Source organism: Amphiprion ocellaris, chromosome 3 (genome assembly GCF_022539595.1).
Source record: "Amphiprion ocellaris isolate individual 3 ecotype Okinawa chromosome 3, ASM2253959v1, whole genome shotgun sequence".
Classification (NCBI taxonomy): domain Eukaryota; kingdom Metazoa; phylum Chordata; class Actinopteri; family Pomacentridae; genus Amphiprion; species Amphiprion ocellaris.
This window is the reverse complement of record NC_072768.1, coordinates 28,182,524-28,196,323: the sequence shown is the minus strand read 5'-3', so window position 1 is coordinate 28,196,323 and position 13,800 is coordinate 28,182,524. Positions and strand designations below refer to the sequence as shown.

General features: G+C 38.2%; 1 protein-coding gene across 2 annotated transcripts in view; it reads left to right on the top strand.

Annotated features, from left to right (window-relative positions):
* Positions 1-13,800, top strand: part of bcar1 (BCAR1 scaffold protein, Cas family member) — a 92,093-nt gene that overhangs the window by 10,998 nt on the left and 67,295 nt on the right. Inside the window, exon 2 of one of the 2 annotated variants that reach the window (XM_035946877.2) lies at positions 10,055-10,102. The exons of the other annotated variant lie outside the window; for it this stretch is intronic. Coding sequence (XP_035802770.2) covers positions 10,055-10,102 — 48 coding nt within the window. The remainder of the gene's footprint in view (positions 1-10,054; positions 10,103-13,800) is intronic. 2 annotated transcript variants of the gene reach the window in all.

Here is a 13,800-nt window from a genome sequence, read left to right as displayed (position 1 = left end):
TGGTCAGTGATCCTGATCCTGATCCTGGTAAGATTTATTTCTGAAACACCCTGCTGTTAGCCTACTATGAATACACTAGCTACAATAGTCCCACTTCAGTATTATGAACGTTATGCCAGCTAACATGGTACGGGCACAGAATCAGTGATCAGAGGTTGGGGTTGACTATTGTTTGCAGTTAGTTGCTGGTAAGCTAACAAACAATGAAGCAACGCCTCCCATGCTGTTACGCAATGGCCCATTTAATCATATTACTGAACTGTATGATAATCATTGAAATTTCCCTTGGTCAACCAATAAACTCTTTGCTAACACATTCTAATTTATGTGTTGATTATGTTTTGTATCATTAATACAAGAGTAAAAAACTGATTCAAATGATGAAATTAACAGTGAAATAAAGAGTATATGTAATGTGCAGCTGTTATAATTTCAAAGTAAAATGCAGATTTTTCTTGAGGTTTTAGCTTTGCAGATGTGAAAATTCAATGCATTGATTTCTTATAAACAGATTTTTTTTGGTGATTTTTAGTTGTGCCTCAAAACAAGGCATTTAGCACTGTTGGGAATTATTACATGTATTTTTGTAACACTTTCTAACATTGTATGGACAAAGCAATAATTAATCAGTTAATGGAAAAAATTGTACTACAGATGCTATCAACAACATTTCTTGTTCATTTTATTTAGTTGTTGGCCTTGGATGATGAGGTCCAGTTGCCAGGACCACTACTCTGCAGCTCATCTGTGTCGGCCGCCTCCTCTTAACAGACAAAATCAAGTAAGATTTGCTTAGACTATGCAGACATCAGCAAGATCAATATGTTATCTTTCGGCCCATCCTAAAATCAAAAAGCAGAACACTTACTTTAACTGTGTTTATGAATATATAAAGTAATTATGAACAGCTAATACCTTTTTGGGTGCTTTTATGCAGGAAAAAGGAAGCAGAGTGCTAATGTGTATCTGCTGCAGTATCTGGAGAGGTCAGAGGAATGGTTCTTGGAACAGATCGGAAGAGACCAAAACCTGGCCACTGTCATGTTCCAGAACATCCAGAGGATAAATGAAATTTCCAACACCGTAGTTGAATTGATGAGATACATGGTGTCGGTGCTGGAGCGACTGCCTCAGAAGTAAACTGCATTGTCCACTACTTTTGCCCTTTTCTAGAATTTTTTTTATTTTTAGTAAGTTCTTTTACTTTTTAGTAGTGCTGTCAAACGATTAAAATGACTAATCAGATTAATCACAAGGCGGCTGTAGATTAATTCAGATTAATCACGATTAAATATCGTTTATCATTTCATTTTGCATGCCCAGACAGACTCAGGAACGAAGAGAATATATATGCACATAAGGTGTTTATTAAACACCTTTTAAAAGTTCATGTTAGAATCCCCGACTAACGCATGCTTCGCATTAATGTGGTACTTTAAGCTGGAAGTGCTTCGGTGAAAAGAAAAGTCCTTCCTGCAAAGTGTGAATATTACGGTATGTAGGTTGACTGCTCCGTCTTGGACTTTTTTTGTATTCAAATTTCCCAGTGAGAGGGCCAACAAGCTGTTTAGTAGGGCCCAACTGATATGGATTTTTTGAAGCCGATGCCGATTACAGCTCCTCCTTCAAGCCTCCTCTCTCCTTGTGCCTCACTCCTCGAGGTGCATTTTAGGGTTTAAGATACTTATTATTTTGGCATACTTAAATTGATTTTTGGACCACAGGTGGGAGGACAGAGGGGGATCTGAGTCTCAGACGCAGACAGCAAGACACAACAGCCCAGCGGTTCAAACCATACATTTATTTACAATATGAATATCAAAAATACAAAACACACGGAGGAATGGAAGGGGAACTGATGGGTCACATTCTAGACAGACTTCTCCCAAGGGAGACCACTAGGAAACAGGGGAAAATGCAGACCAGGAAATGCCTACGGAAGTCGAGGTGGGACAGGAAACTGGAATCGTGGAACTATAGTCAACGATACAGACTTAACCTTACGAAAGCAATTGTATTTACAGGTGCAGAACTTAACCAGAACTAGGGCAGGTCAGGATCAGAAACACACACACAGTGCTGCAACAAGACGCTCAACGCTACATCTGATGATGTGATACGGACACACTACAAAGCAGACGTGTGATACTGTCCTGGAAAGGCATGGAATAACACGTGACAGTAAACCTATACACACTATGCACCATCCTATACAAGCCTGAGAGAGTGATCTAACTTGGTGACAGCCTGACTGGGAAAGTGGTTCAGAGAATGTGGGTGGAGGGGGTGTGTAGCGTGGCAGGAATAGTCACTTCGACAGGTGGAGGAGCCAGGTGGGAATCTGTAATGGAATCAGAGATGAACCAGGTCTGGGTAGGGAAGGCGGAAGGCAGGAGGTGCAGGCAAGAAGGGAGGGACGCAGAATGGAGGTTCAACACTGAAGCTTCTTTTCGACCAAACAGAACCAGGTGCTAGTTTAGTTCTAGTTAAGTGCCGGTGGTTTTTTGGTTCAAATCTCGTGCTTCCTCAGAACCGGTTTGTTTTTCCATTGGCAAGGAGCCAAGTTGGAGCTGCGTCATTGCGTCACCGTAAAATGTCAGTACGTCACTGCATGCGTAGCCGTTCCGCAATGTTGGCGCACCGTAAACATGCAAGTGCTGTTCCTGGCTTTGCAAGCTTACACTACGATCCAGAAACAAATCAAACTGTTAGTAGCTACCTGTCTTCATCGTAGTCACGGGCAGCGGCAACTTTGTTTGAGAAGACAGGTAATTGTCAGAGAGGTTTTGATTCTTAACAGTGGTGTGTTAGCGTTAGCTTAGCTACTTAGCCTCTACTACGTTTGCATCCATAGCGGTTAAACAAACGCAGTAAGTTGATGATAGTATCTATGTTTATCTTTATAGATGGTTTTTAGGCGAATTGCGAGACAGATGTCAGCTGTTGTCTGGGCACATCCGTGATCATGCCACTGGTGGGACACAATTGTACTTGATTTCAGCTGAAGGCTGTTGTTCTTTCCAAACCATCATGAGACGTTGACCTTTTTATTGTGATATGCCCTCCACTGTTGTTAGCTTTTGTTTCAGTAAATTGTTTGAGATGCGGAAATCACTATTGCATGCTTCTACTTAAATGCCCTACTTTCATGAAATAATGTTATAAACTTTTTACATTTTCCATAAATTTCACCTGAAAGATGGGCTTGAGTAGGGTATGTAGACACGTTATATAAGCACATTTCAATAATATATCTGCTGCAGTAGTGCAGTTTATCTATCTAGCTTGGTGTGACAGTAAAAAAAAACAACATATGTTGCTGACGTGTCTCAGACTGAAATCTGCTTGAAAAGCACAACTGATTATCTGTCAAAATGTACACTGAATAAAGTCTCTGTAGATTATAGACAAAACTTGCATCTTTCATCACAAATATATTTTTATTCACCCAAAGTGCAAGAGTAAAATACAAGTGAACTTAAATAGCTAAGAAGGAAAAGAATTTACAAAAAAAGATTTTTTTCTAGAAAAGGCAACCAAAGTGTTTGAATTTTCCATCCATCCTCTGGATGTTCTGGAGCATGGCAGACGTCGGGTCTTAGTGTTTTCTGATCTGTTCCAAGAACCGTTCCTCTGACCTCTCCAGATACTGCAGCAGATCCACAGTAGCATCCCGCTTCCTTTTTCTTGCATGAAAGCACCCAAAAAGGTACTAGTTGTCAGTATTTATTTTCTCTATTCATGAACACAGTTAACTTAAAATAAAGGTTGTATTTTGTGATTTTAGGATTAGCCAAAAGATAATGTGTTGATCATGTTGATGTCTGCACAGTCTAATCAGATGTTGCTTGATTTGGTCTATTGAAAGGAGGACGGCATGGATGAGCTGCAGGACGGGACCAGTGAGCTGCAGAATACTGATCCTGGTAACTGGACCTCATCATCCAAGGCCGACAACTAAATAAAATGAACAAGAAATGTTGTTGATAGCATCTGTAATTTAACTGGTTAGCAAAAAATAGTCAACCTCTGATTACTGATTCTGTGTCCGGACCACGTTAGCTGACGTAACGTTCACAATATTGATGCGGGACTATTGTAGCTGGCGTATTCGTACTAGGCTAACAGCAGGGTCTTACCAGGATCAGGATTGGTGGTCTGTATAGTGGACTGCATCAGCTCCCGCTCGGCTGTGGCGTTCAGGGTCCCGGTTGGAATCACGGAATGCAGCCGGTCAAAATGGGGGCTCTTTTTGGCCGACAACTGCTGCGTCTCAGCTCCCTTTTCTCGTCCGTGTAGTCATTTTTGAGCTTTTTAAGTTTGTTGAGGAGTTAGTCCTCAAACTGAGAAACGAGATGAGCCTCAAGGGTCATCAGCATTAATTTCTAGTGTACCAGTGGCTTTATCAGAGTTGGCATCTATCAGATAAAGGTGTCCTTTTTCATTCTGTGTGATGTAAATTTCTGCAACAAGATATGCACTGACCTTTCTGCTGTCACCTGTATGAAGCTTAAAATATGTGGACTGTATGCGCTGCAACCGTGCCAACTGAACATGTCCCAGTAATAGAAATCAGATGCCTATTCTGGTGAAATCCTTTGTGAGGAGTTTCAAGGTCATCCACACCTTACCATATAATTCATCCTTTAAAGCAATGTTTCTCAAATAGTGGGGTGTGCCTCCCTGGAGGGGCGCAGAGGCATGTCAAACTGGCGTGGGCGACTGGGAGGAAAAGGTCCGTCTTCACGGAACTAATTAGCTGACTTATTGTTTTAATGTCGGCCTGTTTTTCGCAGTGTACAGCAATACTGAAATTGCGCTGGCCCATAGACTGTATATGCGCTGGCCATTCAGACTCGGAAGTACAGACTCCTGAGAATGGGAGAACGCATCGTTAATGTGCAGTCGGAACACCAGCATACTTGATCATGTCATGTACTCGAGTCATCTACTCCGAATATTTTTACCAGCGTTGTCAAACATACGGCCCACCAGACGGTCCATTTCAGCCTGCGAGACAACTTTACAAAGGGTAAAATTACAACATTAACTGTAAATTGTAAATTTGTAAAACTATATTTAAAATAATTTCTAGAACTTGACAAGTTCTTTTGATCATAAAATAAAATACTAGATTGTTCAGTTGCAGATACCTGTGACTGAATGTTTTGTGTTTTTGTAGATAAACTGATCTGGCAGTTGCAATGCATGTGTAAATGATGAACTGAGGCATAATAGGCTACTGTTGAAATTGAACTTGTTTTCCTTAAGAAATTTCAGGTTCATAATGTTTTGTAAAAAAGATAGTTCATTAAATGTGAACATTTTCAGAATGTACTTTTTAAAAAACTAAAACAAGGGGAAAAGTTGGAGTTGTGGTTATTTATTGGTTATTATGCTGTAATTTTACTGGTGGGGCCCACTGGAGATCAGATTGGGCTTTATGTGGTTTGACACCCCTGATCTTTACTGTGAAAAACAACAAAATGGAATCAGATAAAATAACACAGCCTTGCATATTCACGTTTTGTATATATTTCCTTTTTTTAAATAAATTTTAAATTACAAACACATATATGTCTATTCATTGATTGAACTGTCAACCACAATTTTATTTGAATTGAAAAACTTCACTTATTGTGTCAAATATTGCTATTTGACAAAACTGCAAATGCGATTAATTAATTAATTACAAAGCCTGTAATTAATTAAATGTTTTAATCGCGTCCACCACTAAAAATTGTCACTGCCTGGCTGAAGAGGTCTTTTGATTTGTACATGCCTTCAGTTGATGGCGCCCACACACAAGTTTCTAAGTTGAAAGTTCTCCAGAAATTATGTGCAGTCTGTCCTCTGCACTTAAAATGGGAAGACAACAAACTTTGGCACCAGGCTCTTGTCACACCTCAGGAATAATTGCTGACATGCCAGTACAGCCTAGTCTGGATCTAGGTGCTATACCCTGTAAACAGCCCCAAATCACTGCCAGCGTTTCAGAATCATCCACAATGCATCCAACTCCTCTATATCATTTAAATCCTAAAATTTAGTTCACCAATGTCATGAGAGGGAAGAAACCAGCCAAAACCATCAAGTTTCACGTGAGGTCATAATATATGCATTAAGAGATTACTATGTGAGCAAAATGCTTACTTATAATTTACCAACAATAAGTAAGCATTAAATGTCATCAGCCAAGACTGTATACAGTAAAGTTTAATTAGCAGAAGTTTTAATATGCTATATAAATTAATCATTATAACTTCCTTGTTTATAATGACAACAAATTTATGAAAATGAATGGATTTATGTGAACTGAAAAAGCATTACAATTCTTCATTCACTCTCCTCTCCTCTGGTCCATTAGGATAATGTAGGGCATTACTGTGTACATCATTCAAGCTGACATTTTGGTCAACTCCTTACCTACATTTTAGCTATTTACTGTATTTCAGCTAGTGATTGTTTAAAGACATTTAAAGAACTGTATAAACAAGATTTTAACTAAAGGGCTTCTTTGAAAGCACCATGTTACATATAGTCTTAAAATTTTAATTAAAACAGTGATCTCAAGACAGAATTAGTGAAGATTTAATTTTTGTTTAAAATTTGGATCCAGTGTCCCATTTACATAGTTGAAAAAGGCTGTTCTGGGATTCATACCCAAACAAAATGCCATCACAGCCTGTGCTTTAGTCATCACAGTATGTTATTCTGGAACTAATGTTGGTTGGAGAACATTGGTAGTAGAAGTAGTAGTAGTAGTAGTAGTAGTATGTAACAGCTGGAACACCTCAGGCAAGTTGTGTAGGTTTTACTAATGTAAGTTGATATTCAAAATTAATTCATAATCCACGCAAGTCTTCTTAATTTATGTATGTGGTTTACAATGAACAGATAGTAGGAATTCATGAGGTAAGTTGGTGTGAGAGCAGAGGATGCAGATAGGGTTAGATGGAAGCAGATGATTCACTCTGGTGACCTCTGAAGGGAAAAGCCGAAAGGAAAAGAAGAAGAAAGAAGAGATAGTTGGAGCTCTCATTGGGGCGAAAGATCCCTGATGCTGCTAGATGCTTTAGAAGCCAGTAGGCATCCAGGGTAACATGATGATCTTTGGCTGAAAGATTTATGCAATTCCAACAATATGGCGTAGAGATTGCAGAACATCACTCAGTGTTGTGCTGCTCTATATTGGGGCTGAGTTCTAATTAGCCTGCTCTACTTCTGGTGGCCTCTAAAAAGATAGCACTGCCTCTGGAGAACTCATTGGGACTGACCTGTCTTCTTGCTTCTCCTCTGCTATGCAATGATAGGATGTAAATGGAATTGTGCATCTACTGGACATTTTCAGCACCCTACACAGGCCTGGCATTATTTAATAAAATAGGATGAGCAGTCACTTCCTGTACATGTATGACCAGGTTAGTAGTTTCTGACTTCGATACATATGATACCTACCTGAATATATTGATACTAATACTGAAAGAATACCACAGCAAAAAACTAAAACATGAGGAAAAGTTATTGAATAATATATGACAAAACATGGAACTTAAACTTTGTACTTTTTTAATTAAAAGAAATACAAAGAATTTGACAAATTGAAATTATTGCACAGTAGCATGTAACCATAACTACTGGGGGAAAGCTCCTCCTTCAAGCCTCCCGTCTCCATTCCCCATATACATACATACATACATATATATGTGTGTGTGTGTGTGTGTGTGTGTGCATATATGTGTGTATGTATATGTATATATATATATATATATATATATATATACATATATATATATATATATATATATGTTAGTGCTGTCAAACGATTAAAACTTTTAATCTGATTAGTCACAGGGTTGATGTGGATTGATTTCGATTAATCATGATTAACTATCATTCACTTTTTTAATCTATATTAATCGCGTTCATTTTGCATGAGGAAACAGATTCAGGAAAGAAGGGAATATATCTGCACTTAACATGTTTATTAAACACCTGTGCTTCGGTGAAAAAACAACTCCTTCCTGCAGAGTGTTCATATTACTGTAAGTTGGTGGAGTGTTCCGTCTTTGGGGTTTTTTTTGTGTTCATAAAGAGGGCCAAGATGCTGTTTATTGAACTAAAATTCAAAGAGGTCCAGTCAGAGAAAATTTATTAAAGCAAAGGTCCAGAAAATCTTAATGTCTAACTTGAATTAGTGTGATATATGTTGATGTAACCTGGTAGTTTTGTTAGTGTCTGCATGTAATCAATAACTGACCGTCAAATCAAATAAATTCAGTACGGTTCAGAAACATTTTGACAACATTTATCAATAAATAACTTTTAATATAACTGTACATCTGAAAATAAAGTGAAAAATAATGACTGAACAACCTGAACCAACTTCTATAAATCTTTAACAATACGTAAATCTCAAAGGATTTAAGCAATTGAACACTTGTACATTTTTTTTTCTCTTATATCACTCCCCTTATATCCTTGCTGCTTAATGGGAGAACTGAGCTGCCAGTATTTTGAATTGTGATCTGAACGGTGTCAGGGTTTTTCTCAAACACATTTGGAGCTCACTGGTGAGTCTGCAACCATATTTAGTTTGGATTATATTCATAGTTGAGAAGCTGGCTTACAGCTGTATGTTGAGCCAAATATAGTCAACATGTGCAGGGCGACTTTCCTCTCGGTGTCGATGTGTTTATTATGTGGCGATTGGCGTACATTTGTCTGTGAATCTGTCTGTCCGTCTGCACCATTACTATAAAACAGGTTAACGGATTTGGATGAAATTTTCAGGGAAGGTCAGAAATGACACAAGGACCACCTCATTAGATTTTGGCAGTGATGCAGCTTATAGCCTGGATCCACGGATTTGTTAAGGTTCTCCATTACGAGATATAGCGGCCAGGACGGTGTCACTGTAACCATGACAAGTGAACACTGTGTCAGTTACCTGTGTTGCAGGCCAAGCCTGCTCTCCTTTAACCTAGGCAGGTTGTGGTGTGTATGTGTGTGAGTATATGTATATGTATATATATATATATATATATATATATATATATATATATATATATATATATATATATATATACACACACACACATATATATATATGACTGGCTTTAATACTCCATTAAAAATGAGAAACAAAACATGACGTTTCATTTAAAAAAAAAACAGAATAAAAAGTCTGAGATATATATATATATATATATATATATATATATATATATATATATATATATATATATATGTGTGTGTGTGTGTGGGCTGCACAGTGGTGTAGTGGTTAGCACTTTCGCCTTGCAGCGAGAAGATCCCTGGCTCGCGTCCCGGCTTTCCCGGGATCTTTCTGCATGGAGTTTGCATGTTCTCCCTGTGCATGCGTGGGTTTTCTCTGGGTACTCCAGCTTCCTCCCACAGTCCAAAAATATGCTGAGGTTAATTGATCATTCTAAATTGCCCGTAGGTGTGAATGTGAGAGTGATTGTTTGTCTCTGTATGTAGCCCTGCGACAGACTGGCGACCTGTCTAGGGTGTCCCCTGCCTTCGCCCGAGTTAGCTGGGATAGGCTCCAGCCCCCCCCCCCGCGACCCTAATGAGGATTAAGCGGTATATAGATAATGGATGGATATATATATATATATATATATATATATATATATATATACACACACACACACACACACACACCTGTGAAGTGAAAATCATTTTCAAGTGACTACCTCATGAGAGAATGCCAAGAGTGTGCAAAGCAGTAATCAAAGCAAAGGGTGGCTATTTTGAAGAATATAAAACATGTTTTGGCTTATTTTACACTTTTTTTGTTTACTACATAATTCCACGTGTTCATTCTTAGCTTTGATCCCTTCAGTGAGAATCTACAATGTAAATAGTCATGAAAATAAAGAAAAACCATTAAATGAGAAGGTGTCCAAACTTTTGACCGGTAGTATACTGTTACATACACTAATTTTAAGACAAGACTCTTTTTCCTTGTATGTTTCCTAAGCTCATGTATGCACCGTATACTCTGTGGTCCCTCCCTGTCCTTCAGGTGTTCTGTAGGATATTTGACTGCCTGCAGGGGTCACCACAGGTTGAGGTAGGTCTTCCAGCATGGAGTCTGCATGAAACATCTACACTAATAAGTTATTCGACATGACAAAAGAGAACAGAATCTGACAGTGCAGCAAAGTTAAGTTACTTGTAGGATTTTTGTTTTTCACAAATGTCATGATTTTCAACATTGTGGGCATAATGCCACACATTTTATTAGAATGTCAGTATAGTTGATAATTACACTAATTTATTTGAAGAATTTACCTTAAAAAAATAAGGAGAAGCTGTTAAGTTGCAAGAATTTCATACAACTTTCAATTGGTTTTCTTCTTTCATTGATGTAGATTTCATGTGGTAGGGTCTGCTTTATGACAATAAATTTAAAGTTGCTGTAGTTTAAGTCAAGAGATGAAAAAAAGAAACGTCAACACATTTTCAAAATGTCAAATTTTCAGTCTTTAAACCCGGAACCAGATAATACAAGCACATCTTATAATCAGAAAATAGTGGGAAATGTTCAATATTTTTCATCAGATTTTGCTTAGAGTGAGAAATATATGTAGTCTTGACTCAGTACACACAAACTGAAATATTTCAAGTTCAAGATAAATTTAAAAATATATATATAATGCAAAAATATCCAAAATCTGAAAAGTATGTTCATGTATGTTCTGTCAATGCTTGGTCTGGGCTCCCTTTGCTCAAATTACTGCAGCAATGCCGATGCGTGGTGGTTCTAGATGTTCTGGTTCCAGCCTCAGTCCACTGCTTGGGAATCTCCCCCACATTCTTGAATCTGTTTTTTTTTTTTGATCATCCTCTCAAGTCTGCGGTCATCCCATTTGCTTGAGCACATTTTCCTACCACACTTTTTCATTCCAGTTACAGCACTCTGTGAACACACAGCCCTTTCAGCAATATGCTTTTGAGTCTTACCCTACTTGTGGAGGGTGTCAGTAATTGTCTTTTTGATCATCAGCAATCTTCTCCCTGATTTTGGTTGTGTATATTCAAGCAGGCTGAAAACTTAAAGGCTCTAGGCAGGTGTATTGAGTTAAGTAGGTGATTGGAGCTCTTCTTAGGACTGTGTGGGAGTGTCTAGGAGTCCTTGATTGACATCTCTGTGGCCCTTGGTGAAATGCACTGCCCGTCCAAAAAAAAGTTGCACACTAGTATTTCATTGGACCACCTTTACCTTTGACAGCGGCACACATTCTCCATGGCATCATTTCAATGAGCTTCTGTAAAGTCACAGCATTTATTTCTGTCCAGAGTTGCATTCATTTTCTGCCAAGAGCTTGTATTGATGATGGGAGAGTTGGACCGCTGCGCAAAGTCTTTTCCAGCACATCCCAAAGATTCTCAGTGGGGCCAAGGTCTGGACTCTGTGGTGGCCAATCCACATGAGAAAATGACGTCTCGTGCTCCCTGAACCACTCATTCACAATGTGAGCACCAAGAATCCTGGCATTGTCATCTTGGAATATGCTCGTGCCATCAGGGAAGAAAAGTTCCATTGATGGAAAGACCTGGTATTTTTTAGTATACTTAGGTCGTCAGCTGACCTCATTCTTTGGTTGCTGAACATGGACCTGAGCAACTGCAGCAACCCCAGATGATAACACTGCCCCCACAGGTTTGTACGGTAGGCACTAGCCATGGTGAGTGCATCACTTCATCCGCCTCTCTTCTTACTGTGATGCACCCATCACTTTGGTAAAGGGTAAATCTAAACTTGTCAGACCACATAACCGACCATATTTATTCCTCGAAGACAATGGTTCACCACTATCCTTCCAGGTTTTAATGATGCATTGGACGGTTCTCAACCCAATTTGAGTAGTTTTAGCAATCTCCTTAGTTGTTTTCTTTGCTTGAAGCAGGCCAATAATTTCACGCTTCTGAAACAGATTAAAATCCTTTCTACAGCCACAGGATATGTCTTCCCAAATGGTTGTTTAAGAAATGAGAAGCTACTCACTGCATCAGCAGCGATCATTATATAAGTTGCCAGCTGAAACCTATTCATCACTGCAGTAACAATTCAATGGAAGGTTCTTTCCTATTAGTTAAAACCAGGTGGCAACTTTTTTTGGACAGGCAGTGTATAATATATCATATATCTAATATTTTGAGATTTGTTTTTTTTGGGGGTGGGGATTCATGAGCTGTAAGCTGTCATCATCAAAGTTAAATAAAGGCTTGAAATATTTAGTTTATGTGTAATGATTTTAGAATATGTATAATTTTCACTTAATGACCAATGAAACATTTTTTTGTTATTATTGAGCATAGATGTTTGTTTGGTCTGTGGCTGTCCTGCATATATGGAGTGAAACTTAGAAAGTTAGGGTGACCTTCACACACTTTTACTTTCTTTTTATACAAGGTTCAATCAAATGATCCAAGCTAATAATTTTGCAACTGATGATGACAAAAATATGTTTGAACCTCATAATAAGTATTCCAGTGTTAAAGCAAATATTCACTGTAAATGGACAGCTAATCATTAGGCTTACATTGAGACTTAACTGTGCATTGATACCGTATGTGTTGGTTACAATATACATGATCTAAAATGCACGTCTGACTAATTTATTGACCTTGTTTCTAACACTTTATGATTGACTCAGCCCTGACTAACCATTGTGTGCTGCCAAAGAAGTGCTGTGAAGTAGCTGTCATTTCATCTGTACTGTTTTGATGTTTTTTTTTTTTCACTTGGAGTTCTTAGTTCAGAACATTGAGCTATTAGCATAAAACCAGTTCTAGTCTTATTGAATAAACAACAATGAATTCTCCAAGAGTGCACTTTTTAATTTTTTTGTGTATGTGATGAAGGACTTGATGTTTCGCTGCTTCTGATGTGCATGATGTGCAGATAGAAATTTTGGTCCAGTTGTGGTGCTACAGTGACAGTAACGAAAATATTTTGACTTAGCCCCAGGAGACAATGAGTATACATTGTAAATCCCATGACAGACATAGTAGTAGCAAGTGTAAGTTCCACTAAAACAACACTGCCAATTAGCAGCTCCATCTGGGGAGCAGAAAATAGGAAATTCAACATATAGTTTGAGAAAAAAAATACTATATGCAGTATACACAAAACACACTAATATATGCAGTCGGTTTTGTGTTTATCTGATAAATATACAAGTAGCAGTATTTATTCCAGCTGAAAAAAGGTTGATTGGGTGGAAGGATTACAATATAATAAAAATGAGTACACTTTTGTGCAATATCCCCTAATTGTCAAGTGATGTCAAGTGACTCAAAACTGTATCATCTCATTGTAATTGCATTATTTATAAGTTGAACAGTGGGGTATTTGCTGTTATTAAATTAAAAACTGACAGATTTACAATGTGAAAAGTAGAGGCCCCACAGTTGGCACTCGTTGGAACAAAAGTCAGCATACCTTTCAATACTGAGTGTCAAATCTTAAGGTCTTTCAATACTTTATATGTCCACCTTTATCTTGGACCCAGTACTCTGCAGCATGGAAGACGCTGGTGTTGTCTTGGGAGAGATGCTCTGCCATTATTGTCCTACCATATTTTTTTTTTTTATCTGAAATACCCCAAGTCTGGCCAATTGGCCAGAAGTTTGAACTTCTGTGATTTTGGCAGTATGCCTCCCAGAGTGGTATAAAAGGTCACCTTTCTGTCCTCCCTTTCTGCCTTCCTCCCTCTTCTCTTAACCCCGTGTTTCTTCCTGCTTGTGTTATTGTTTTCAAAT